The sequence below is a fragment of the Xiphophorus couchianus genome, chromosome 14 (assembly GCF_001444195.1).
Source record: "Xiphophorus couchianus chromosome 14, X_couchianus-1.0, whole genome shotgun sequence".
Taxonomy (NCBI): domain Eukaryota; kingdom Metazoa; phylum Chordata; class Actinopteri; order Cyprinodontiformes; family Poeciliidae; genus Xiphophorus; species Xiphophorus couchianus.
In genome coordinates this window covers 25070699-25098115 of record NC_040241.1, presented here as the reverse complement: position 1 = coordinate 25098115, position 27417 = coordinate 25070699, and the positions used below count along the sequence as shown (strand labels likewise).

At 41.3% G+C, this 27417-nt stretch overlaps 2 protein-coding genes across 4 annotated transcripts; both read right to left on the bottom strand.

Moving 5' to 3' along the window:
* Nucleotides 1-4357: 4357 nt before the first annotated feature.
* Nucleotides 4358-11607, bottom strand: LOC114157630 (high affinity immunoglobulin gamma Fc receptor I-like). The gene is made up of 8 exons (XM_028038752.1): nt 11491-11607; nt 11157-11192; nt 10706-10984; nt 10381-10626; nt 10111-10290; nt 9846-9914; nt 6480-6566; nt 4358-4701 (listed from the first exon to the last, which is right to left on the bottom strand). The coding sequence occupies exons 1-8, from the start codon at nt 11519-11521 to the stop codon at nt 4658-4660; spliced, it is 972 nt and encodes a 323-aa protein (XP_027894553.1). The 5' UTR covers nt 11522-11607; the 3' UTR covers nt 4358-4657.
* Nucleotides 11565-25797, bottom strand: LOC114157654 (butyrophilin-like protein 8). Of its 3 annotated transcripts, none has more exons than XM_028038798.1 (4): nt 25620-25797; nt 17587-17925; nt 17441-17484; nt 11565-11678 (listed from the first exon to the last, which is right to left on the bottom strand). In XM_028038798.1, the coding sequence occupies exons 1-4, from the start codon at nt 25687-25689 to the stop codon at nt 11655-11657; spliced, it is 477 nt and encodes a 158-aa protein (XP_027894599.1). In that variant the 5' UTR covers nt 25690-25797; the 3' UTR covers nt 11565-11654. The 3 variants fall into 3 exon arrangements, with proteins under 3 accessions (XP_027894599.1, XP_027894598.1, XP_027894597.1); XM_028038797.1 differs by having other exon boundaries at nt 11568-11678; nt 17437-17484; XM_028038796.1 differs by lacking the exon at nt 11565-11678 and having other exon boundaries at nt 16812-17484; nt 25620-25792.
* Nucleotides 25798-27417: the final 1620 nt, after the last annotated feature.

The following is a 27417-nucleotide window of genomic DNA, read 5'->3' as shown; positions in this document are numbered from 1 at the left end:
AACAGCTGAAAAGTTACCGGTTTTATCAACTGCGGTAGTAATTTAGCTCCAACTCCTCCTCTGGTCATTTCTATATTCTTTGCATGTTGAATAAACATTAATGTTGTTTCCACATATCATCTCCGATGTCCGCTGGACTTCGGGTTGCTCCGTGTCAGCTGTTTGGGATTCCCCTCCGTAATTTCCCCTCAGAAAGCAGGAAGGGAATCCAGCTTTCTGATTGGCTGCCTGTCACATTCAACAGGCTGCGTTAAAGCTCCCAGTCGGGGAAAAAACCTGATTTAGATCGGAGCGGCAACGACGATCTACCGTAACACACCACACAATCTTAGAAAGACCAACGATCTAAGATTGTTGTAAGAGGAAAAATAGGAGCAAAAAATCATGTAGTGTGAACTATTGCATCAGGTAGTCGATGTGCCCATCTTCTCTATTTAAATCTAATTATTACTGAAGGGCAACATAATATACAGACTTCATAATCTGCAGTCTTTTGGTTGAATGCAGTATTTATTTCCACTTTGGCTTTATGTTGTTTAGTTTTTATCAAGTACATTTTTTGTTAATGGAGACTGAGAATCCATTTTATTTTTGGTTGTTTTGTTTATTTTGTTTATCAGCTCCAGTGTTAAATATTCTTTTGAAAATAAAGTGTATCTATCTTTGGCAGGAAATCGCATGCATTATTACATCATTTCCATTAAATCAGTGTAAAAAGGTCTTCAAACAATATTATCGTTTATCACAATAATTTTTTGAGACAATTAATCGCTCAGCAAAATTTGCTATCGTGACAGGCCTAGTAAATATGTAATTTTTATTTTTTAATAAAACTTGCAGACTGCAGCTTTAACCGTCATGACATTGCTGTCTTCATGGACCCATTGACACATTTTACAAACTATAATTCAGTTTTTTATAGTGTTGTTGGCTCTGACTTGTATTCAGGTGCAACTTGCATGTTTTCTGCTCATGCTGCACTTTTTCACAGATGCAATTATAGGATGACTAATAATGTAAAACTACAGAAAAATCAGTTCAACATTTAATAAAGTTTTGTTTCTTCTTGCTTCTTCTTCATTATATTTATGTTTATTAAAAGTAAAGCAGTTTTCAGACCTCATTTTTTTCTATTATGTTTAAAATGTTTATTGTTCTGCATCAACTGGTGTTTTATTTGGTTACATGGAAAATGAGTGTAAATAACTAATAATGCAGCTAAGCTTGTTTACATAGTTTTTTTGTTTCGTAGAGTTTTGTTCTGCTCTTATCTTCCCACCAGACTCATAATTAATGAAACTGTTAATGAACAGATTCATGTTAATCAGAACAAACATGACAGATTCACCATTTCAGTATTATTGATGTTTGACTGAAGGAGACGTTGAAGTGAATATCTAAACAAAATAAAACTGATTTATCCAAACCAGCTGATCTGTTGTGGATTATTTGTAAACACTAAATGGACCCAAATCCCCCTCCAGAACCGAGGGTCTGCAGCTGTTCCTCCTCATCACTTGGTGCAGAAAGAGGCACCAGGTGAAGGAGTTTAAAAGGTCGGTTTTATGAACTTTCAATCAAAAGTTAGGATGTTGTTCCTTAATTGCCTTAATTTTTTTCATGCATGTTTGAGGAATCCTTTAATCTCCATGGCAACACCATGTTAATGGAGAGGCGTAGCTCTGGATCACATGGTGCTGGTAGTGATTGTAGGATCACCTGTTGCTCACCTGGTGACTTTAGTGATGGGGAAGTCTACTTTTTGCTGACCACTTTAACTTTGAATGATTTTCGTCTGATCACTGTTTAAACCTGCAGATCCGTTTTTATGCTGCTTTGGGACACGGATGTCTGTTATTCACTGATAATATTGAAGATATTGATGCAAATAAAACAATCTTAACTGCAGCTTGGATTTATGTTTTAGGATTAGAACCTCAGTCCGAGTAGAGCTGCTGCTCCTCCATGCAGAGAGCAGCCTGTTCAGGTTGGTCAGACATCTGTTGAGGATGGACACCTCCCTGGTGAGGCCTCCTCCTCACGTCTGGACACTGGGAGGAGACTGAGAGGAAAAACCAGGACACACTGGAGGGACGATGTTCCTCTGCTGGCCTGGGAACGCCTCGGGATTCCCTGGAGGAGCTGGAACATATTTACTGGGAGCAGTGATGGTTATAGCTGATGGGAGGAGGGATCTCCTATAATGCTCCTTAGTGCATTTAGGATGCAGCAGTCTGTCACTGAAGAAGCTCTGCTTAACACACTCATCTTAAACATGTGACCGTTTGGATAAAAACAAAGAGCTTGATAACACAATTTATTTACATTGAATCCATGAAAAATGGTAAGTATTTCAACGTGGTGAGGATTTGGACTGTAGTGATGGTCGGTCACAAACCTGCTCTTTGAAGTAAACGACTGGATCTGCTGAGGTCATCAGAACACCGACTGAGAGCCGTTCTTCATTACAAAGGAGGGAAACAAACACAGCAGAGCAGGGAGGCAGAGTGACAGGGAGAGATCTCCACACTGGTTTCCTCTTTGGCTGCTCAGCTTTCACTCTTTCAGTGACTCCTGAATCTCTTGTTTTGATTCGCATTGCAGCCTTGTGACCAATCATATGTGAGGATATGGGATCTGATAGGTATTTTTCCTTTGGAACCTACATAAAAGAAAGAACCACAGACAACGTATATGAATCTCATGTCAAGCTTTTGCAAAAGGAGAAGTCTCTGCCAACTGCTCCTCCGAACCGTTCACAGAGCGATCTGATCTGCTTCCACATGAGCTCCTGTTTTTATTGTCAAAGAAAAACAGGCAAGGGGGCAGTCAGGAAAATCAACAGAGGTCGTAAAGCTTCTAACCCAAACATCTAACAACCCAGTTCCAGATGTGATATCTGATCAAAGGTCTGAGCCCGGTTCAAATCTCGGTCAGTACTGTCAACAAAACAAAATACGACTGTTCACAGGTAGTTACTAAATTAGGAGGTGTTCTTGCAAAAGGATTTAAGGTCTGAGAAACTCAGTGTTAACTATTTCTCGTAAAGTTGAACAGACAGTAGTGACCTCCATACACACATAAGGAAGAGAACACTTTAAACAGAAAATCACAATGATCTATAGGCTGAATGTGAACTAAAGTAATAATAAAATGATAATACCAAAAAATCTCTAACAGGATCATATGTGAAAACAAAGAGGAGACAGACAGACAGTCTAGAGAGAGGAGGAGACTGCATAGCAAAAACCCATAATTATAATTGACAACATCTGACTGAAAATTATTATACAAGAGTATTACATAATAATAAATTATTATGCTTCTCAACCAAATAACTTATTCACATGTAACTTGTAATGTCAGGATGTCTTAGCTATTTCATTATGTACAACTTAGTAAAACTTTAGTTATTTTAGGTTGTTTGTTGATAAGTGGAGGTAACAATAATACATCAATTATTGATGTACATTTTCTGTTATCCTAAATGTTTTTTATGTCCTCTGCACTCTGAGGGTTTGGGGTCAGGAGACACTGAGAGTTTATCACTGTAGTGTTTCAGTAGATCAGGCTGAATGCTTTGACTCTTATTGTCCATTAGTGTCCAGCAGCAGTAATGCGTCCATTAGTGCTACGGCTGAGTGAGACGGTTTACTGCAGTCAGTCTCATCCTGAAACTTTGTCACCTTTAATGTTTCTATCTCTGGTCCCCATAACAGGAAGGAAATGTGATGGTGAGAAAACTTTGACCAAATGTTGTGGAGACTTTATGTCATCTTGTTTATAGATCATTTTTATTAGAAATGTCCTCATGTATAGTTATGGTTCAACAATGGAAGCATTAATAAGACTGTTTTTCTGAATGATTATTATAAAGTGGGTTTACAATTAAACTTTTTGCTACAGAGAGAAATTAAATATCTGAGAGGAATCTTGATGCAACCTGCTCAGGTCTAAACCTCAGTGTCTAGGAGACAGAGATGATGGAAGGAGCCACATGTTCACATGTTCACATGTTCACATGTTCTCCATCATGTTGGTTTTTATCACAACCTTTGTGTAGGAAGTGATGAACCTTTAGAAATGAGACCCACAACTGATTGGATTGTAACATGGAAACAACACAGAAAAGGCCTCAGCCAGGATTTTAACCATCCATCCATTTTCTAACAGGAGCTGCTGCCTGTCTCCACCCTGGACGGGTCACCAGTGTGTCGCAGGGCAGCACAGAGACAGACAGGACACACAACCATAAACACACACACAACCACACACACACACACACAACCACACACACGCCTCCTAACCCCCACAGACACTCACACACTCTGGTTGTTTTCTGAAAGTTTCCACTGAGGCCTTTTTCACTCTGTGGTTTATTGGTTGTTTGTACAGATCAGAGATGAGCAAACAGGAAAACATTTCTAATCTATCGGCTCTGAAGCCACAGAAACCAGAACGATCAACGACGTAGAAACAGCCGAGACCAAATGAAAACTTTAATAGTTCACTGCAGAACGAACTGTGTGAAAGAAACATTTGATTAAACATCCAGACAGAAACGATGTTAAAGTCAGATGATGTTGGGCCAAAGCAATAAAACAACTAAATGTGAAATAAAGAGGTGAAGCTGGAGGTCAGAGGTCAGACTGGTGGACTACCTCAGTGCAGAGTAGATGATGTTGGTATCTAGTCGAACATCTGGAAGAAAATAAACTCTGGTTAAAATAAAACTAAAAACAGATTTATGAAAACTTTAAAATCATTTATCAAATGTACATGGAAAAATTAATTATTCCTCTTATTAAAACACAATTGAACTGTTAGTAACTATATTCTGAAGATTCAGTTTAACCAGCCATGTCTCCATCTTAGTCCTGCCTGACCTGTAAAATCAAAAGATCATTTAAAAATAACCTGTTTGATGACATGAAGCCGACCAAATGATCTCAAATATCCAGTTATAATATTTATTTCCACTGAACAAGGAAGAGCAGAATAAAGTCAGTGACATCAGCCTGGAAGGATGAAAACCCATTTGTAAGGCCAGAACCGTTCTTCACATGGAACCACAGGGACCAGTGGAGAACCTTCCCAGAGAGACGAGAAGTCCAGAACAACCAGCACTGAGAGAGAGAGAGATACAGCTCTGGCCTCAGAAAGCCCATCAGCGACTCCACACTCAGCTCCACACTCAGCCTCCCCCCCAGCAGGCCCAGTGCATCCTGCCCTGGAACCACATGGAGACAAGATGCCCTGTGTGACACCACCCTACCCCACCTTACAAACACAACAGAACAGACCCCACCAAACTACAGAACGAGTTTCCCGACCCAAGACCAGGATGGCACCCAGGGCAGACGGCCCCCACATCGCCTCTGCTACCGTACAACACGCTGCCAGTGCACCAAACCAACCAAAACGTCAGTGGCCCCACATCCAGAAAGGGCTGGAGCCCCTTCAGTACACACTGCAACCAGCAGCACCAACATGCAGGCAACCAGAGCAGGGCATGCAGAGCCCGGCCCAACCACCGGCCCAACACCAGCAACCCGACTCAACCCATCCATGAAACACACACAGCACACTGCATTGATGAGCGTCCCACCAAGATGACTAGCAACCTCCTCCGCCTCAGTAAAGCCATCAACAGAGAACAGGAGTCTGGAAACCCCCAGGTCTTCCTCTTCCTGCTCTGATATGGTGTTGATGTGAGTTGTTATAAGTAGCAACTAAAACAGAGATGGGCAAGTTGATCATATTATCTGCATCCATTGATGAGAGCTTCTTCTGTCCTCATGTTCAGGCTTCAGAGCTAACTAGACTCTGAGTTTAGTTACCAAGTTCAGATCTGCTGTTTGAAACCAGAAACCCAGAGGATCACAGAGCTGGTTCGGTTCTACTGAGTTTGTTCATCAATCAGAGCCTTGATGTCCTCAGTGCTTTCTGGCCAAAGCCTTCCTATGACCAGCTAGGCTAACTTAGCAACGGTTAGCAAACTCAACTACTATAAAACTGAAACCATGAGTGAAAGGTCTGCTCCAAAGAATCATTCAGGAAGGTGTGCAATGTTTGATTCAGTAGGGGGCGCTATACTGTGTTAGTAACACATGAAGATTATCAATATGGTTGAATTTAGAGCATTAGCTGCCATTAAATATCATGTTGGTGCAGCAATCTAGTGTTAGTGGAAGTAAAAGCTAATGTTTTAGTTAGCAATGCCCAACATTGGACTAAGGGAACCTCAGTGGGGTCAGAGGTCACTAGATCACGTCAAGATCTTTTCTGGAACAGCAAAGTCTCAAGAACCTCTGAGGTAGCATTTTACCTCTGAGCATTAATGTTTACTGAATGTTAATATTTCATAATTAGAAAACTGTAGAATCCAAATATTAATATAAAGTTTAGACATATTTCTCATTATCTTGTAAATCCAAACTTTATAGATTATTTCAGACATTAATCAGCAGCAGTTCTACCTCTGGTTCTGTTGGTTCTGATGTTGATTTCTCCATAACTGATCCCGTCTGTTCTCACGTCTGAGTAGATGGCAGATGAAGGACTCTCTGTAAATATATAAATATGACATGAGGTCAATATACTGCAGCGCTGCTGTCAGATAAATGCTTTAATATCATTCATGCAGACATTAACTCTTTGTTTTGTCTGTTATGAACTTAAATAACTGTAAAACTAGCAGGTGGGAAACACTGAGACCACACAGTCTCACAGCTAAATCAATCCAAGTCGACACGTTGCACCACAGATCAAAGAGACGCTCTGTAAACTTCGACTCAGTGACATGCAGGTCTGCAGACCACCCTGCAGAAACCACCAACACCTCCAGAGGAAACGCAGGGCAGCTTTCACACGCAGAGACACCATTAACTGGAACAAAGGGTGAAGCACAAACACACCGAGAGCGTTACAGATCCTCTGATTATCAATAACTCTATTCATATACTGCCTGCATCTTACTGGGGTAAATGATGATAGACATTGTTAGAATAATTATCTAAGTTCATTTACTTGTGAGTTTATTTGAAAGGTTATGTTTTCATATTATTATTTTGTTTGATGTTTACTTGACTCTTTTTCTTCTGTGAAATACTATTAACCATTTTTAGGATGTTTGCCTGGAGGCTAGAGAAGTTTGCACATTCCTGTGTTATCAGCTCCATATGTAACTGATTAGTTGTGGTCAGCCACATGCTCTTTTAAGGGCATGTCCACAGAAGGTTCCAGAACACCCTGTAGAAAAAGGTCATTGGTCAAATTCTTTGTGTGACTGTGAAAAAGCCCAACCTCCTTCCTTGTATTTTCTAATAAAGCCAAATGCAGACAAAGATCGGGCAGAGTTGATCCCAGACAGTGTTTTACAGCGGCTTTCCGTGTCTCGGACCTTCCCTCTTTTCTGCAGAAAAGACAATTATGCCTCTGGTTGAATCTTTGCTAGTTAGGAATTAAAATAAACCTATCAGACATAAAAGTTACTTGAAGAAGGCAGATAAATGTGTTTTCTCTCATTTTAACAGTTAAACTGAGCTGCTGTTTGAAAGATAAGCAGCATAAGATTATTAAAATCTACATCTACAGGTACAATCAGACTATTTTTACTCCTCCAGGCCTGTAGGTGGCGCTAAACATGGAGTAAGGGACAGGCAGTCAGTCCTTCATCAAGCTGATCTGCATGACCAGAACAAAGTTTCATCTGAACAAATCAACTGTTTGCTGAATATGAGGACAAAATAAACTTCAGTTCAGACGGAGTGAAGAGAGTGGCAGTAATCAGGTAGAGTGAAGCACGGTGGTGGCAGAGTCATGATGAGTGTTGTTGGCTGTGAACTAGTTCACTGAGGGAACCATGAAGCAGAGAATGATGTTCAGAAACTGAACCACATGACAGTGTGGTCCAGCAACCCTGCTGAACAACAACAGTTTTGTTGCTATTCAACATAACAAGCATAAACATCTCAGTGATGATCGATGCTAACGATGATAGATGATAGATGCTAACGATAATCGATGCTAACGATGATCGATGCTAATGATGATAGATGCTAACGATGATCGATGCTAACGATGATAGATGCTAACGATGATAGATGCTAACGATGATCGATGCTAACGATAATCGATGCTAACGATGATCGATGCTAACGATGATCGATGCTAACGATGATCGATGCTAACGATGATCGATGCTAACGGCTCTGAGGGAAACTGAACTGGTGAAGCTCCTCTTCACATCTAAACTCCATCAATCATCTGCAGCCTTTCATTTCTCACACAGAAGGTGGAGAAATGAAACGTCTCCATCATCCACCAGCTCATGATGTCACCATGGAGGAGATTCTAGACAACCAGCCAAACTCCATCAACTCTGAGTCCAAGAGAGAAGAAGCAGCTTTAATGGAGGAAACACAAGATATTGATCGATATCGGTTCATGTTTAAGGATAGTGATGGTCCGGTCGACCCGGTTCTACTGGACCCAGAACTCCATCATCTGCTCCACCTCCTGCTGCTGTGGTTCTGAGTCAAACCAACCTGTTCCCCTCCTGGCCTGTGGGGGCGCTGCACCAACAACCACTGAAGGAAACGACACAACGTCTTTCTTCATGTAATGTAAAAACAATAGAGTGGCATGCAGGTGGAGGATTTCTCTTTAGTCTTTGGCTAAAACCCATGAGCCTTTTCTCCAGCTATCGCTAGGCTAGCATGTTAGTTTGGATTGTATTTACCCAGAATGCCCTGCGTTATAGTCCACTTCCTTCTTCTGGAGCGGTCTCCGGTCCGCTTGGTGTTCATATACTCACTTCAACTGAACGCAGAGCGAGGTTTTAGACGGTTTTAGAGTTTGATTTATTTGTAGATTACTTGTTCACACCTGACCAAAAGAACTGGAGGACGGATTAAAGCAGACTGAACAGAACCGGAGGGAACGGACTCAGAACTACTGAGGGAGATGGAGTCCTGGAGGAACTGATGCTGAAAGATGAACAGGATTTATTTCTCATTGTAGCCAAAATGACTGACCTAGATACTCTGATGTATCTGGAACAGGTTGGTACGTTTCCCCCTCCAGACAATGAACCAACCTGCCACCATGTTTGACTGATAATTGATAAATAACTGAGATGAAATCCAATTCAGGAAATTAAACTAATTATATAAACACAGCACAACTTTTATCTTTTAAATAAATGTAACAAAAATAAAATCATTCCATGCATTAATAAAACTGTTTAGCTTCTGGTTGAGCTTCTTTTATTAAATATTCATACGTTTCTGTGTAGTTTCAAAAGATATTTAAGTTCTTCCTCCTGTTTTTGGGTCCTGATGGGGCCCAGCTCATAATGTTCAGGTTTTGTTTGACAGGAAACGTTTCGATCAGAAACAGGAAGCTGGACGACCACAGAGCTGCTAGTCTGTTCAGCAGAACAACCACAGACTGCAGGCAGAGACGGTCCAACATAGCAGGCTGGTTCTGGTCCTACTGACAGTCACCACAGCAACAGATCACCTGATTCATTCCTACTGACGGTCACCATGGCAACAGATCACCTGATTCATTCCTACTGACAGTCACCATGGCAACAGATCACCTGATTCATTCCTACTGACAGTCACCATGGCAATGGATCACCTGATTCATTCCTACTGACAGTCACCATGGCAACGGATCACCTGATTCATTCAGGGTCTGCAGATCTACCAGCAAACTGACTGAATAAAACAGCAACATGGAGGAAGTTATAAGATCAGGATTAATAAGGATCAACATGAAGACGAATGTTTCATTTGGATGTTTTCAAACATCATCATCATCATCATCATCCTCACCTTTGGGTCTCTGCTGATGTAGCTGAGTTATCTGGATGTCGCTGTATGTGACGTCGTCTCCGTTATCAGCTGGAAGAAACAGAGATTACCCACAATTCACTGCTTCAGGAGGCAGTTCAGTTTTATGAGGAAATAGTTTTGTGCTGAAATATCTGATTTCATTTTATTTATTAAAAACACATTTTAAAAAATCAGTAGTGCAGGTTAAACATTCACACCACTATAGAGAAACCTGCTTTTATAAATCAAGATGTTTGTATTTCACCTTTTGTTTTGTGACGACGTCTCTTCACCAGTAGAACCAGTAACACCAGAACCAGCAGGAAAATCACAACAATCACACATGATAGAGAAATGTAGAGACCAGACTGGGAGGAAGGTGGAGAGGATGATGATGATGGAGGTGATGGAGTAGGTGGAGGACAAGAAGTGGTTGTTGGTTTTTCTAAAATAGAATAATTTGTTAAATAATTGCCAAACAATTTATTTTGAAAACCAAAGTTTAACAATATTTTCAGGCCTCCTGACCTCTGACCTTTGACAGAGATCCTCCTGGATGGAGACTCTCCATGACCTTTGACATTACATTTATAGAGGCCTTCATCAGAGCTGGAAACATGGAGGAGGGTCATGTGACCTGATGATCCATCACCAATGAAGGAGCCATCTTTATAGAAAGCAGCTGGGAGGTTGTGGGTTGGATTCCTTGCTCTGCAGCTCAGAGTGACGTCATCTCCCTCCATCACAGGGAGGACAGGACTCTGCAGGATCACTGATCCACCTCAACACAGAGACAAACTACAGCATTTCATCCATTTCCACACAGCTTCAGCAACACTAACTCCACAGTCTGATCTTACCAGAGACAGAGAGCTGGATGCTGCTGCTGCTGCTGGAGGATCCAGACATGGACTCACACCAGTACAGACCAGTTTCATGTTTGTAGAAGCTGCTGATGTTGCAGGTAGAACCATTTAATTTCCCCCATCCATCTCCACATCGCTTCCTGGTCTCTAAGGTCGTGTTTCTCCTCACAGTCCATCCATCAGATCTGTTTTCATCCTCACAGATCAGAGTCACTGATTCTCCTCTAAAGAACTGAGATCTGCTGGGATTCACAGTCAGACGAACTGGGAGGACTGGAAATAAACATATTGATTCAGAATTAAAACATTTCTTTGCCAAAGTATTAAAATGTCTCCATGAACAGCAAATGTATTTCTTCTGCTTTCTAATCTTTCTCTAAGGAAACCCTCAGCAGACTTTATCATTTCCTACTTGGAGATAATAATAAGTATAAACTTTACTAACCTCGGTTTATTCTGCAGCCCAACAGGAAACTCAGACCTACAGAAAACAGACATTAAACTGGTTTTATTCCACGTTCAGAGCTGTGACATAGAACTGATATCTGTGATCTAGAAGCAGACCTTCATCTATCAAACATTCCAGCTTTAATCATTTTCTAATCTCTTCAGGTCTTTAGTTCACATATTAGGATTATTTTTAATCTTGTAATTCAAAGTAAATTGTAAACCTGCTGATCTCAGTTCAGTCTAACTTGTTTCTCCTTCATCCTACACCATCATCATCATCATCAATAATCAGACAGTATCAATACTTAAATCAGCAGATATGAACTTACAGAGCAGCAGACTCTGCTGTGTTTCCTTCATGGTTTCTCTCCTTCGTTTGACGTTTTTCGTGTCTGACTGGAGACTCAGAGTAAAGAGAGACCGCCCTCTTCCTTAACGCAGCTCTGCTGCTCTCTCTCTTCATGATGCATTGCTGATAGTTATTGGTCTATCATCAGTCGCCATGGCAACAGATCACCTGTTCCAATCAAAGTGATCATAATTGTCTTGTTCACAAAAATCCCAAACAAATTCAATTAAATATATTCCATATTAAACTCCTGAGGCCTGCACAGTGTAGTTGCTGCATTAGTGTGCTCTGTTGCAGCAAGAAGGTTCTGAGTTCAATTCCCGGGGTCTTTCTGCACGGAGTCTGCATGTTCTCTCTGTACATGCTGGGTTCTCTCTGGTTCTCTGGTTTCTTCCCACAGTCCAGAAACATGACTGTCAGGTTAATTGGTCTCTCTAAATTCTCCCTAGGTGTGTGTGTGTGTGCGTGGGTATGTGTGTGTGTGTGGTTGTGTGTGTGTTTATGGTTGTGTGTCCTGTCTGTCTCTGTGCTGCCCTGCGACACACTGGTGACCCGTCCAGGGTGGAGACAGGCAGCAGCTCCTGTTAGAAAATGGATGGATGGTTAAAATCCTGGCTGAGGCCTTTTCTGTGTTGTTTCCATGTTACAATCCAATCAGTTGTGGGTCTCATTTCTAAAGGTTCATCACTTCCTACACAAAGGTTGTGATAAAAACCAACATGATGGAGAACATGTGAACATGTGAACATGTGAACATGTGGCTCCTTCCATCATCTCTGTCTCCTAGACACTGAGGTTTAGACCTGAGCAGGTTGCATCAAGATTCCTCTCAGATATTTAATTTCTCTCTGTAGCAAAAAGTTTAATTGTAAACCCACTTTATAATAATCATTCAGAAAAACAGTCTTATTAATGCTTCCATTGTTGAACCATAACTATACATGAGGACATTTCTAATAAAAATGATCTATAAACAAGATGACATAAAGTCTCCACAACATTTGGTCAAAGTTTTCTCACCATCACATTTCCTTCCTGTTATGGGGACCAGAGATAGAAACATTAAAGGTGACAAAGTTTCAGGATGAGACTGACTGCAGTAAACCGTCTCACTCAGCCGTAGCACTAATGGACGCATTACTGCTGCTGGACACTAATGGACAATAAGAGTCAAAGCATTCAGCCTGATCTACTGAAACACTACAGTGATAAACTCTCAGTGTCTCCTGACCCCAAACCCTCAGAGTGCAGAGGACATAAAAAACATTTAGGATAACAGAAAATGTACATCAATAATTGATGTATTATTGTTACCTCCACTTATCAACAAACAACCTAAAATAACTAAAGTTTTACTAAGTTGTACATAATGAAATAGCTAAGACATCCTGACATTACAAGTTACATGTGAATAAGTTATTTGGTTGAGAAGCATAATAATTTATTATTATGTAATACTCTTGTATAATAATTTTCAGTCAGATGTTGTCAATTATAATTATGGGTTTTTGCTATGCAGTCTCCTCCTCTCTCTAGACTGTCTGTCTGTCTCCTCTTTGTTTTCACATATGATCCTGTTAGAGATTTTTTGGTATTATCATTTTATTCTTACTTTAGTTCACATTCAGCCTATAGATCATTGTGATTTTCTGTTTAAAGTGTTCTCTTCCTTATGTGTGTATGGAGGTCACTACTGTCTGTTCAACTTTACGAGAAATAGTTAACACTGAGTTTCTCAGACCTTAAATCCTTTTGCAAGAACACCTCCTAATTTAGTAACTACCTGTGAACAGTCGTATTTTGTTTTGTTGACAGTACTGACCGAGATTTGAACCGGGCTCAGACCTTTGATCAGATATCACATCTGGAACTGGGTTGTTAGATGTTTGGGTTAGAAGCTTTACGACCTCTGTTGATTTTCCTGACTGCCCCCTTGCCTGTTTTTCTTTGACAATAAAAACAGGAGCTCATGTGGAAGCAGATCAGATCGCTCTGTGAACGGTTCGGAGGAGCAGTTGGCAGAGACTTCTCCTTTTGCAAAAGCTTGACATGAGATTCATATACGTTGTCTGTGGTTCTTTCTTTTATGTAGGTTCCAAAGGAAAAATACCTATCAGATCCCATATCCTCACATATGATTGGTCACAAGGCTGCAATGCGAATCAAAACAAGAGATTCAGGAGTCACTGAAAGAGTGAAAGCTGAGCAGCCAAAGAGGAAACCAGTGTGGAGATCTCTCCCTGTCACTCTGCCTCCCTGCTCTGCTGTGTTTGTTTCCCTCCTTTGTAATGAAGAACGGCTCTCAGTCGGTGTTCTGATGACCTCAGCAGATCCAGTCGTTTACTTCAAAGAGCAGGTTTGTGACCGACCATCACTACAGTCCAAATCCTCACCACGTTGAAATACTTACCATTTTTCATGGATTCAATGTAAATAAATTGTGTTATCAAGCTCTTTGTTTTTATCCAAACGGTCACATGTTTAAGATGAGTGTGTTAAGCAGAGCTTCTTCAGTGACAGACTGCTGCATCCTAAATGCACTAAGGAGCATTATAGGAGATCCCTCCTCCCATCAGCTATAACCATCACTGCTCCCAGTAAATATGTTCCAGCTCCTCCAGGGAATCCCGAGGCGTTCCCAGGCCAGCAGAGGAACATCGTCCCTCCAGTGTGTCCTGGTTTTTCCTCTCAGTCTCCTCCCAGTGTCCAGACGTGAGGAGGAGGCCTCACCAGGGAGGTGTCCATCCTCAACAGATGTCTGACCAACCTGAACAGGCTGCTCTCTGCATGGAGGAGCAGCAGCTCTACTCGGACTGAGGTTCTAATCCTAAAACATAAATCCAAGCTGCAGTTAAGATTGTTTTATTTGCATCAATATCTTCAATATTATCAGTGAATAACAGACATCCGTGTCCCAAAGCAGCATAAAAACGGATCTGCAGGTTTAAACAGTGATCAGACGAAAATCATTCAAAGTTAAAGTGGTCAGCAAAAAGTAGACTTCCCCATCACTAAAGTCACCAGGTGAGCAACAGGTGATCCTACAATCACTACCAGCACCATGTGATCCAGAGCTACGCCTCTCCATTAACATGGTGTTGCCATGGAGATTAAAGGATTCCTCAAACATGCATGAAAAAAATTAAGGCAATTAAGGAACAACATCCTAACTTTTGATTGAAAGTTCATAAAACCGACCTTTTAAACTCCTTCACCTGGTGCCTCTTTCTGCACCAAGTGATGAGGAGGAACAGCTGCAGACCCTCGGTTCTGGAGGGGGATTTGGGTCCATTTAGTGTTTACAAATAATCCACAACAGATCAGCTGGTTTGGATAAATCAGTTTTATTTTGTTTAGATATTCACTTCAACGTCTCCTTCAGTCAAACATCAATAATACTGAAATGGTGAATCTGTCATGTTTGTTCTGATTAACATGAATCTGTTCAATAACAGTTTCATTAATTATGAGTCTGGTGGGAAGATAAGAGCAGAACAAAACTCTACGAAACAAAAAAACTATGTAAACAAGCTTAGCTGCATTATTAGTTATTTACACTCATTTTCCATGTAACCAAATAAAACACCAGTTGATGCAGAACAATAAACATTTTAAACATAATAGAAAAAAATGAGGTCTGAAAACTGCTTTACTTTTAATAAACATAAATATAATGAAGAAGAAGCAAGAAGAAACAAAACTTTATTAAATGTTGAACTGATTTTTCTGTAGTTTTACATTATTAGTCATCCTATAATTGCATCTGTGAAAAAGTGCAGCATGAGCAGAAAACATGCAAGTTGCACCTGAATACAAGTCAGAGCCAACAACACTATAAAAAACTGAATTATAGTTTGTAAAATGTGTCAATGGGTCCATGAAGACAGCAATGTCATGACGGTTAAAGCTGCAGTCTGCAAGTTTTATTAAAAAATAAAAATTACATATTTACTAGGCCTGTCACGATAACAAATTTTGCTGAGCGATTAATTGTCTCAAAAAATTATTGTGATAAACGATAATATTGTTTGAAGACCTTTTTACACTGATTTAATGGAAATGATGTAATAATGCATGCGATTTCCTGCCAAAGATAGATACACTTTATTTTCAAAAGAATATTTAACACTGGAGCTGATAAACAAAATAAATAAAACAACCAAAAATAAAATGGATTCTCAGTCTCCATTAACAAAAAATGTACTTGATAAAAACTAAACAACATAAAGCCAAAGTGGAAATAAATACTGCATTCAACCAAAAGACTGCAGATTATGAAGTCTGTATATTATGTTGCCCTTCAGTAATAATTAGATTTAAATAGAGAAGATGGGCACATCGACTACCTGATGCAATAGTTCACACTACAGGATTTTTGCTGCTATTTTTCCCCTTATGACAATCTTAGAAAGTTGGTCTTTCTAAGATTGTGTGGTGTGTTACGGTAGATCGTCGTTGCCGCTCCGATCTAAATCAGGTTTTTTCCCCGACTGGGAGCTTTAACGCAGCCTGTTGAATGTGACAGGCAGCCAATCAGAAAGCTGGATTCCCTTCCTGCTTTCTGAGGGGAAATTACGGAGGGGAATCCCAAACAGCTGACACGGAGCAACCCGAAGTCCAGCGGACATCGGAGATGATATGTGGAAACAACATTAATGTTTATTCAACATGCAAAGAATATAGAAATGACCAGAGGAGGAGTTGGAGCTAAATTACTACCGCAGTTGATAAACCCGGTAACTTTTCAGCTGTTCTTCGTTAACGTGACATAAACAGGTTCTAATGATTTTCATTCAGTCAGGACTTTACTCTGACACTAGCCACATGCACTGCAGGTAAATTGTAGTAAAGCATTGATTAATGCCTGGTTTTAAAATTAGTTCATTGAACTTGTAGCCATTATTTTGTGCCCATTGTTGGACACCACACGGCAGGAACGAACCGATCGAACCGTTATACCTAGGATTTCTGTCGGCTAATGTGTGATCTGTCAGGTTTTGAAAATGAGCCGACAATCAGCCGACAGCTCTAAGATCGTGTCTCTGCGCTGGGCTTTACACTAAGGAAATGAGGTCAGAGGTCAGTGGAGAGCACCGGAGTTGAGCCTTTTTTCATTCAGTGTCATTAACAGAAAGAGAAAAAGGCCGGAAGAGACGATAATGCCGATAATTAAAATGACGTCGATAGTTTTAATTTATCGTACGATTAATCGATTTATCGTTTATCGCGACAGGCCTAGTATTTACTGAAGCTACTTTTCACAGCAGAAACTGACTGACCTCCATCCTCTGATATATCTGGTATAATTAGTTTCCTTCTCCTCCATCAGCAGGACGGACCAACCTGCCATCGTTTGATTGTCACTTGAAATTTTTACTTAATTGAGATGAATTTGATTCAGGAAATGATTTGGATAGATGTCAATAAAACACTAGAATATATAAGATTAGTATAAATTTGATCTTTTAATAAATACAAAGAGAAGCTCAATCCATGCAATAATAAAACTTCAGTTAGCTTCTGGTTGAGCTTCTTTTATTAAGTAGTTATAATAATTGTGTAGCTTTTAAAGATTCAAAGTGGACGACATTGTACTGGTGGGAACACAGCCTAAAAATAAAATGTCACCTTTGAGTTTTAGTCCAGAAGTCATTGTACAAAACTATTTTATAATAATCAAGTCATGATTTATGACTGCAGGTTTATCTGTCAGCAAGAGAAAATCAACTCATATTTGACAGATGAAACATCCACAGCAGCAATAATCTGATGTAAGCCATGTCCACAGATTAAAGGCATTTATAGTAAATCTACAGATCAGCTGGAGGATCTGAGCTTTTCTTCCTGAAACAAGCAGATTGTTTTTTATAGATCAGAAATAAAACAACAACAACAACAGCAGCCAATAAGATCAATAAGATCAGACCAACTATCAGTCCGATGGATCCATCGCTGGTTCCTCCATTTTTCTTCTCTGCAGAAAAAACAACACAAATCAAGTCAATGAGCCGATTGGATCAGATTTAACATCCAGAACCAGGAAGCTGCTGGTTCTGATCCAGAAACAAATTCTCACCTGGACTAAGAACCTCCAGTCTGATGGTTCTGATGAGTTCAGTATCAAGGCTTCCTTCATTCTGGACTTGGCACTGATATAGTCCCGTATCGTTAGTCGTCAGGTTCTTCAGAACCAAAGACACGTTTCCATCCTTCATCTGTTGGTCCACCAGATCCACCCGGTTCTGATAAGACGGGTTCTGGTTCCCTACATCAAACTGACCGTCTCTGAACAGAAGAACGTACTCTGAGCCCAGATCGGTTCTTCTCCACTGAACGGCGATAACAGATGAACTGGCAGCAGAACTACAGGGCAGAGTGATGGACTGTCCAGGTTCACCTCTGACCTCTACATGACCTGCAGGAGAGAAATCAGCAGAGGTCAGAGGTCAATGATATGTTCCATGTTTTTGACAGATGATTTGTGTTTTTTTTATTCCATACATATTTTCATTTGCTGCTGATACATAAACTCTCTACTGAGGGAGAATAAAATCTGTTTTTATTCTGTCCTAAATTGAGTTCATGAATTTTATATCTTTCTGACCTGCTTCAGTCTTAAATTGACCTTTGACCTTCGATCAGTGGACCTGCTGCTGACTGAAGCTCAGAGGAGATCAGACTTGTCCAGAATTATGGAACAGCTGATTATTAATCTGAAAATTCATCTCTTGCTGTTTTTAAGTTTCACTAAAACACATTTTGCTCTCAGTGGTTTTTGACACAGTCTGAGTCAATTCATTGTTTCTGCTTTTATTTGAGTCCATTCAATCTTCATAGTGTGTTTTATTTCTGCTTTATTGCTAGTTATTATGTTTTGTAATTACTTCTGTCATGGTTTGACTGGTTTTGGTTCTGTACTGATCTCTGGTTACCTAAATGTTTTAAGCCTCTAACTGAACTGAGTTGACTGAAGATGGAGGCTGTGATGTTCAGCCTGTGGAAAGATTTCATCTCCTTCCTGAATCCCTGTAGAAAGTTATAGAAATGAATTTTCCTCTGACTGGTCAGATCAGAGAAAAACTCAGTGGAGTCAGAAATGTTTCTGCTTCATTACCTCAGAATCTGTCTGTCACTGAGGGAATCGTTTGGAAAAACTTCCTTTACCTGGAAAACACCAGCTTTGCTTCATCTGCAGATTAATGAGTCCAGGACAGAATCAGAGATTTTTTTACAAAAGTTGATAAAAAGATTTAAATGTCTGAATTATCAGCATAAAACTGATTATGACACATTTAGACAAAGATTGATTATGTATTTTATAAATAGATGGGGATCTAACACAGTCCTGTGGCGCCCCCTTGTGGACAAAAACTGATAACACAAGCCATCAGCTATAGAGCACTGAGTATGGCAAGCTGTTCTAGCATAAAATCAGTTTCAGCTGAATGAAACAGTTAATTAGATTAGTCACGATTAATCAGTAACTGAAATAATTTTCAACTAATTTACCTATTAATTATTAATTAGAGAATAAAAAACCATCCATTTGCAGAAATAACAACATATTAAGAGCATTAATTATTAGTATTTTAGGCTTATTTTCATGAATAAATCACCATCAGTGAGATTATCAATATGATTCACATAAGCAGATTATTTTATGGAGTCACTGGCTGCATAAGTCCTATAGTCACCATGTTATATACAGTCAGAGATTATAATCTGCATGTGAAATTATAATCTGCATCTCATTTCTGCTTCTCCTTTATTCTATTCCAGGAGTGAACAACTCCAGGCCTGGAGGGCCTAAAAGTTTCCTGCAACTTTTAAATGTGTCTCTACTTCAACACACCTGAGTCAAATAATGAGGTCATCAGCAGAACCTGGAGAACCTGACGGCACCAGGAGGAGATTCAGCTGTTGGATTAAAGTGTGTTGGACCAGAGAGATGTCTAAGAGCTGCAGGACACCGGACCTCCAGGACCAGGACTGCCCACCCCTGGTCTATTCTCTGTGGTTCATCTGTTAAAATCTTCTGAATCCAGCAGATGATGTTGATATGAGTATTAATGTTGCAGAGCCTTTTGATCAATATGTGATTTTGCATGCAGTTAAAAGCTCAAATCAATAAATAATAACCTGATAGCTGCTGGGCTGCTGCAAACTGACTGAATTCATCATGTTAGTAAAGCATCTACTGCAGCTCTGCTGTGTTTCTATGCAGCTACAGGCTGCAGATCAGAGGAACGATCACTTTGGCCTCTCAGGGTCTGGGATTGTATCTGAAACTGTCCAAAAGTTTAGAATGAAAATCATTAATTAAAAGACTCTTAAATTATTGAGCAGAAACTGCTGTTCAAATCTACATGATCTAATGACTCTGGCTGTGAAACCACCAGGTCCAGGTCTGATGGGATTCATCTTTGCCAGGGCGACTGTGACCTTTGCCCTCAGACAGGTAGAGGTCACAGTCACCTTGGCTGTAAGTTTCCTCTTCCTGACGGTTCCTCAGATAGTTTCTGGCTCTAAAGCAGCTGTTGGGACACGTTGAATGAATTCCTGTGTGAACAAACGTCCTCAGTAAATGAAAGGCAAACAGCAAACGGCTGTTTAAGGTTATTCATTATCTCCATGAGACACTGAGCTGGTTAATCTAGAACCAGAATGTTTAACTGGTGGCTCTGGTCAGAGCTGAGCAGGAGGAATATGTTACAAAGGTCAGACTGAGAGGTCAAAGGTCTTCCAGCACCAAACACAGACCAGAGGTCAGGGTCATTCTGTCAGGAATATATGGATCACTGGAATAGGATTGTCTGTGAGAAACATGTAAACTATCAAACTACTGGTCCTCAATAATTTTCTATCATCAATCAATAAGTAATATTTAATCAAACAGTTCAGTCTGTGTGATTCTAAAGAGAGAAGAGCAAACGAGTCAGTTCAGACTAAACTCAGTAAAACCTTAGAAACATTTTTACTTTTTGATAACTTTTCATCCCCATCAGATTATTCCTGTTCAAAAAAGTTACATAGATTAAAATGGTGTCCTTACCTAAATTTTTATATCTTTTTCAGGGTCTGCCTATTTTTTTAACAAAGGCTTTTTAAAAATAATTACACTCAATAATCCTGCCTTTTGTTTGGGGCTTTAAAGCCCATAGAATATCAAAAACTCACTTACATAAACCAACAGAGATGGGAGGATTGGGATTACCCTGTTTTCAGCATTATTATTGGGCAGCGAATGCAAGAGCCCTGGTATACTGGCAGGAAGGTGATGCTCAAGAATTGTCTGCAAATTCCCCCCCATGGGTGGCCATTATCATTAAGAAGGCGCATCAGCGCCTCTTCTTCATCAGGACCCTGAGGAAGAACCACCTGTCCTCAGAGATCCTCACGAACTTCTACCGCTGCGCCATTGAGAGAATCCTCACCAACTGTATTACAGCTTGGTACGGGAACAGAGCAAACCAAAAGTTTGGACACCTTCTAATTCAATGGGTTTTCTTTATTTTCATGACTATTTATAAGGCAATAAATCCCACTTATTAACCTGACAGGGCAGGTTGACCTATGAAGTGAAAACCATTTCAGGTGACTACCTGTTGAAGCTCATCAAGAAAATGCAGAGTGTGTGCAAAGCAGTAATCACAGCAAAAGGTTGCTACTTTGAAGAAACTAGAATATAAGGGGTATTTTAGTTGTGTTACACATTTCTGTTTAGTGCATATTTCCACATGTGTTATTCATAGTTTTGATGCCTTCAGTGTGAATCTACAATGTCAATAGTCATGAAAATAAAGGAAACTCATTGAATTAAAAGGTGTGTCCAAACTTTTGGTCTGTACTGTCCCAAGATGGCGGCGTCCAAAATGGCTGCGGCTGCATGGGCTCTCGACAGCTTGCGAGTATTTGATCAAAATGCGCCGCCTAAAACGCTACAAACTTTGCATCCACTCAGTAAGTTAGCATATGATCGCCAGCGTCTGCTGGAATTACGATCATCAAGTGATTTCGGACTCATAAATACGACTACTCTGGAGTGTTTACGTGATCTCGGAGTCCTACGGAAGCAAGACCCAGCGGCCCGCAGCGCAGCGGACTCGCCTAGCAGCACTAGCCGGAGGAGGAGAAAGCGAAGGCGGTGCGACCGGCAGCGGAAGCGCGGCTGTCGAAGTGGACTAACAGCTAAGCTAAACGCTAACCCCCACAGATCGCCGCTTCCGTCCATCTTCCTCTCCAACGTTCGCTCTCTGGACAACAAAATAGACCATCTGCAACTAGAACTGTCTTCAAAGAGAGAGTTGAGGAACTGCTGCGCTCTCATTCTGACGGAGACATGGCTCAACTCGACCATACCGGACAACGTTGTTAGCCTGGAGGTGTTCGCTACATTCCGCGCAGACAGGAGCAGCGCTCTCAGCGGTAAAACCCGAGGAGGGGGGGCTGTGTATTTACATCAACAACAACTGGTGTAAAAATGCCATGACTGTCGCCAGTTACTGCTCCCTGGACATTGAGCTTCTGACTGTTAACTGCAGACCATTCTACCTGCCCAGGGAGTTTACTGTGGTTAGCATCACTGCCGTGTATGTGCCCCCCAGTGCTAACACTAAAGAGGCTATGAGTGTTCTCTACCGGACCATCAGTGAGTTGCAATCCTCACACACAGAGGGCGTTTTCATCATTGCTGGGGATTTTAACCAGGCCAACATGAAGACTGTTCTCCCTCACTTCAACCAGTATGTGGATTTTCCAACCAGGGGAGGAAATACTCTAGACCTGGCCTACACCAACATCAAAGAAGCATTCAGAGCAGCCCCCCGCCCCCACCTTGGCTCTTCAGACCACCTATCTGTTATGCTAATTCCTGCATACAAGCCCCTGCTGATCAGAACAAAACCTACAGTGAAGCAGGTGAGGGTGTGGACTGGGGGGGCCATGGAGGCACTTCAGGACTGTTTTGAGTGCTCTGACTGGGAGATGTTCAAGGCAGCAGCCACTTACAACGACCAGATCAACATCGATGAGTACGCCATGACTGTGTCAGCCTACATCAACAAGTGCACAGAGGACGTCAGCATCACTAAGAACATTATCGCCCAGGCCAACCAAAAACCATGGATGACTAAGGAGGTACGGGAAATGCTAAAAGCACGGAACTCAGCCTTCAAGTCTGGCGACAAGGAGGCACTGAGGACATCGAGAGCCAACTTGAATCGTGCTATCAGGTTAGCAAAGCGAACCCACAGTCAGAAAATACAGGTGTTCTTCCACGACACCAGCAACACCAGGAGTATGTGGCAAGGCATAAAGGCGATCACAGACTACAATCCATCCTCCCCCCCAGTGGGTGAAGTTGATGCTGACTTTCTCAATGGACTCAATAACTTCTTTGGGAGGTTCGAGGCACTGAACAGTACTCCGGCAAAGAAAACTGTTCCCCACCAGAAAGAGGAGGCACTCTGCCTGGACACAGCCGATGTGTTGAAGACTCTGAAAAGAGTCAACCCACGGAAGGCCCCAGGCCCCGACAACATACCTGGGCGGGTGTTCAGGGAATGCGCAGGTCAGCTGGCTGGTGTCCTAACAGACATTTTTAACACCTCACTGGACCAAGCCACAGTGCCAGCCTGTCTCAAAACTGCCTCCATCATTCCGGTGCCAAAGAAACCTCAAGTCACCTCTTTCAACGATTACCGGCCTGTGGCACTGACTCCCATCATGATGAAGTGCTTTGAAAGGCTGGTAAAAGAACACATCGTCTCCAGACTCCCCCCCACATTCGACCCGTTCCAGTTTGCCTACCGCCGAAACCGCTCCACTGAGGACGCCATCTCCTCCACCCTACACCTGAGCCTGGCTCACCTGGAGGAGAAGAACACTCATGTGCGGATGTTGTTCCTGGACTTCAGCTCAGCGTTCAACACAATCATCCCACAGCATCTGGCAGGAAAACTGGGACACCTGGGCTTCAGCACCCCCCTGCGCAACTGGCTGCTAGACTTCCTCACCGACAGACCTCAGTCAGTCCGGATCGGACAACACACCTCCGATGTCATCACCCTCAGCACAGGCTCCCCTCAGGGCTGCGTCCTGAACCCTCTGCTGTTCACTCTGATGACACACGACTGCATCCCCAGGTTCGCCACCAACCACATCGTGAAGTTCGCGGACGACACAACGGTGGTGGGCCTCATCAGAGACGACAACGACCTGGACTACAGAGAGGAGGTGGAGCAGCTGGTGGACTGGTGCAGAGACAACAGCCTGATCCTGAACGTTGACAAGACGAAGGAGATGATCGTCGACTTCAGGAAGAACCGGCCCAGCCACGCTCCACTGCTCATCAACAGCTCGGCTGTGGAGGTGGTCAGCAGCACCAAATTCCTGGGGGTGCACATCACTAACGACCTCACCTGGACTGTGAACACCACGTCTCTGGTCAAGAGGGCACAGAAACGCTTGTATTTCCTGCGGAGGATGAGAAGAGCACACCTGCCCCCGCCCATCCTCAAGACGTTCTACAGAAGCACCATAGAAAGCATTCTGACCAGCTGCCTCTCTGTGTGGTGTGGAGGCTGCAGCGCCTCCGACTGGAAGAACGTGAGGAGAGTGGTGCGGACAGCAGAGAGGATCATCGGGGCCCCCCTTCCCTCCATTCAGGACATTTCATCCCAGCGCTGCGTGTCCCGAGGCCGAAACATCATCAGTGACCCCTCACACCCTCAGCATGGACTGTTCTCCCTGCTGCCCTCTGGAAAGAGGTTCTGCAGCATCCGGTGCAGGTCCACCAGGTTCTGAAACAGCTTTTTCCCACTTGCCATCAGACTGCTGAACTCTTAACTGGACTGCACTTAAAATCTGGTCTCCACTTTATACCTTGCACATGTACAGAGCTAAATAACTTCTATTTTACTGTCAGTCCTGCACTTTATATTTTATATTTATATTTATATTCATATTTTATACTGTATTTTATTTTATTCTGGAGTAACCTCACAACATTGAAAGCTCAAAACACTGTCCTGAGCCGAATGCAACGAAATTTCGTTCTGTATTCACCCTGTGCATGAAAATGACAATAAAGTCAGTCTAAGTCTCTAAGTCTAAGTATACGGATATACTGTACATAATTAGAGGAATGAAACTCAAAAGTCTTTTTCTCTCCTGAAGATAAAAAAAATTTAACTTCACTAGAGGAAGAGAAACATTTTTGTCTGAGTTTATTTCTGTATCTATAAATCATATGGCAGCAGCTTCTGACCAATCAGACATCAGTTCCTACTGAGCTCCATGGAAACAAGATGGTGGACTTTAGTCACCCGTCTGTCAATCAGAACAGATTTTAGTACTTCAGATGATCTGGACTTTTAAAAGATCACATTTTAATCTGTGGCAACATTAATATAATCTTTAAGTCGTATTTAGAACAGCTTTGGGTTTTGTTCATTTTAAACAGGCATCTACACAGCCACCTATTCTTTACAAACATCTGCGATGCACATAGATTTCAGCCAGTTGGTCTGGATACCAGTTGATCTGTAACAGCGGATCAGAACCAGTGTTTTATGAATGGATCGGTCAGGTTCGTGAGCCCGGCCCGGTGTGGATCTGATGAGGATCTACTGACTTAGAAACTGATCTGAACTTTCTGCTAGTTCAGCTGTTGAACCGTGCTGCGCTCCACATCGTCTCTAGCTTTAATTAAAGGTTTTATAACCTTTAATTATTAATAATAATTTAATAATTAATAGAATTATAGATGGTTTGGTGAAAGTTACATTTATTTTGTTTAAATTTGGAACAACCCAGTTGCTATTTTACCAGTAGCTCCGCCTCCCATTTACCAGGAAGTCAGAGCTCAGATAGCGGCTTAAAGTCACAACCAGTTTAACCTCTTTGTTTGTAAATATCAATAAATAACTGTATTTATTATACATACTGCATCATTATAGTTATACGTTTTCGCTACACTGTGTTCGTCCAGCTGCTCTGCGAACTATGAAACTCATCGCTGATCATCCAGGAGTTTCCAGATCATCTTTTGACTCTGGATTACCAGATCAGAGAATCGTTAGTTAGAATGAAGGCGGATTAAAAACTCACCTTCAGCAGAGACAGAGCTGATCCACAGAGTCCAGAGCAACGAGACCATTAATGAAACCATTTCTATCATCTGGAAACGCTGTTAGCCGTAAAGCTACTTTGGAGAGAAACGCGGAAGTCAAGATGCTGCTGGGACTGACGCAACGTGACGTCATGATGACGGGACTACGTCATGGTGATGTGTATTTTCAGTTTTTGGTCACTAGATGGGGCTGTTGGCCCCAGTATACGAACCAAGAGGTGACAGGTAGTTGACAGGTGTTGAACCCGGAAGGTCATACAAGTTTTTGACCGCTGTGGCGGAGTCATTGTTAACACTGTGGCCGTGTATCGTGGAATAAATGGATCTTGTTCACAAATGGTTCATCTGACTGGAATAAATTTGGACAACAAGAAGATCTCTGGGATTGACTTTACACACGATCAACAGGTACAACGTTAGCAACGTTAGCCGCTCAGCGCGTCATAACAAGCAGCAACGGATCAACGCTTCACTAGTTCAGTATTAAACTGAAACTTAAAGACTGTCTGATTGACTCTTGGCTCTATGAGCTTCATCATCTGCTGACCGCGCTCCCTCAGTTTACCTGGCCTACCTGGTAGTTTAGGCCAGGTAAAAAAAACTACCTGGCCTAAACTACCACGTCATGGCTCAGTTACTGTCTTTCATAAATATTTCTACTTTCTTATAACACAGTTGACTGGAATATTTAGGAACAAGGAGGTTTCAGGACTGGACTTGTTTCCCAGGTGGCGTCCTGTTACAGGTCCACGCTGGAATTCACTGAGATCCTCAGAGCCAAACATTATTTCACTAATGTTTGTACAAACAGTCTACATGTCTACATACTTTGTTTATACACCTGTGGCCATGGAAGTGACTGAAACACCTGATTCCTGTCGTTTCGATGGGTGAGAAAATACTTTAGGCAACATAGTGCTTATTTATCTGCTTGGTTGAGGTTCAGTAGAAATTCTTACTGCTGCACATTAATATGGTGTCAGTAGTTTCTTTCAGTTAGAGTTTGATATTTGAGGCTAAATCTGCATCATAAGTGTCTCATTCAGATTCTCACTAATGCTGGTTCACTAATGAACGTGTTAGTTCATCCATTCATCCATGGATGAATGGATGAATGGATGAAAGAACCAGAACCACACTGTACAACCAAACCAGTTATCTTTACTAAAGCAGCTCATGGTGGGAGATTCCTCTGGTTTTTACTCATTAAAAAACTAATAAATCAAAATCTCTCTAGAAAATAATGTGTTCAAGATCATCACTGGTAAATAATCCTGGTTTAGAAGGTTTATGAGTTTATCATGTTAATTAGGAATCAGGATTATTAAATGTATATTATAACTATAATCAGTTTGTTTTTTAAATATTACACAATAATTGCTTTTTTCTTTTTATAAAGACGACAATTTATTTATTTCTCAGAAATTTATTGTAAAAATAATGCAAAAGTAATATTTTCAGTATATAAAGTAAACATTTCACCAGATAAATAAACTTTAAACAGCAGAAATATTTTATTTCAAAGATCCAAACATTTAAATCCAAACTGAACAATCTGATTCTTTCTCCTTCTGCTCTGATTATTGATTATCTGTTGATGTTTCTGATTTGATCTTACAGTCTCTGTATTTTCCTGATTGCTGCATCTGATCAGGTTTTGTGTTGTTGATAACACAAAAACATGAAACTATGGCAACACACCAAGCAAACACATCAATGCTGCAAAATGCAACAACAGAAAAATGTTCCAACCAGAGAAACAATCAGAGGAAACAG

Coding starts and splice junctions, on each gene's coding strand:
- LOC114157654 (XM_028038796.1), bottom strand. CDS start 25,689: ATGATAGAAATGGTTTCATTAATGGTCTCGTTGCTCTGGACTCTGTGG. Junction 17,926..25,619: donor CAGCTCTGTCTCTGCTGAAG/GTGAGTTTTTAA, acceptor TCTCTCCTGCAG/GTCATGTAGAGGTCAGAGGT. Junction 17,485..17,586: donor ACTGGAGGTTCTTAGTCCAG/GTGAGAATTTGT, acceptor TTTTTTCTGCAG/AGAAGAAAAATGGAGGAACC.
- LOC114157630 (XM_028038752.1), bottom strand. CDS start 11,521: ATGAAGGAAACACAGCAGAGTCTGCTGCTCT. Junction 10,291..10,380: donor CAGGAGGATCTCTGTCAAAG/GTCAGAGGTCAG, acceptor ATTCTATTTTAG/AAAAACCAACAACCACTTCT. Junction 4,702..6,479: donor CAGAACCAACAGAACCAGAG/GTAGAACTGCTG, acceptor ATTTTCTTCCAG/ATGTTCGACTAGATACCAAC.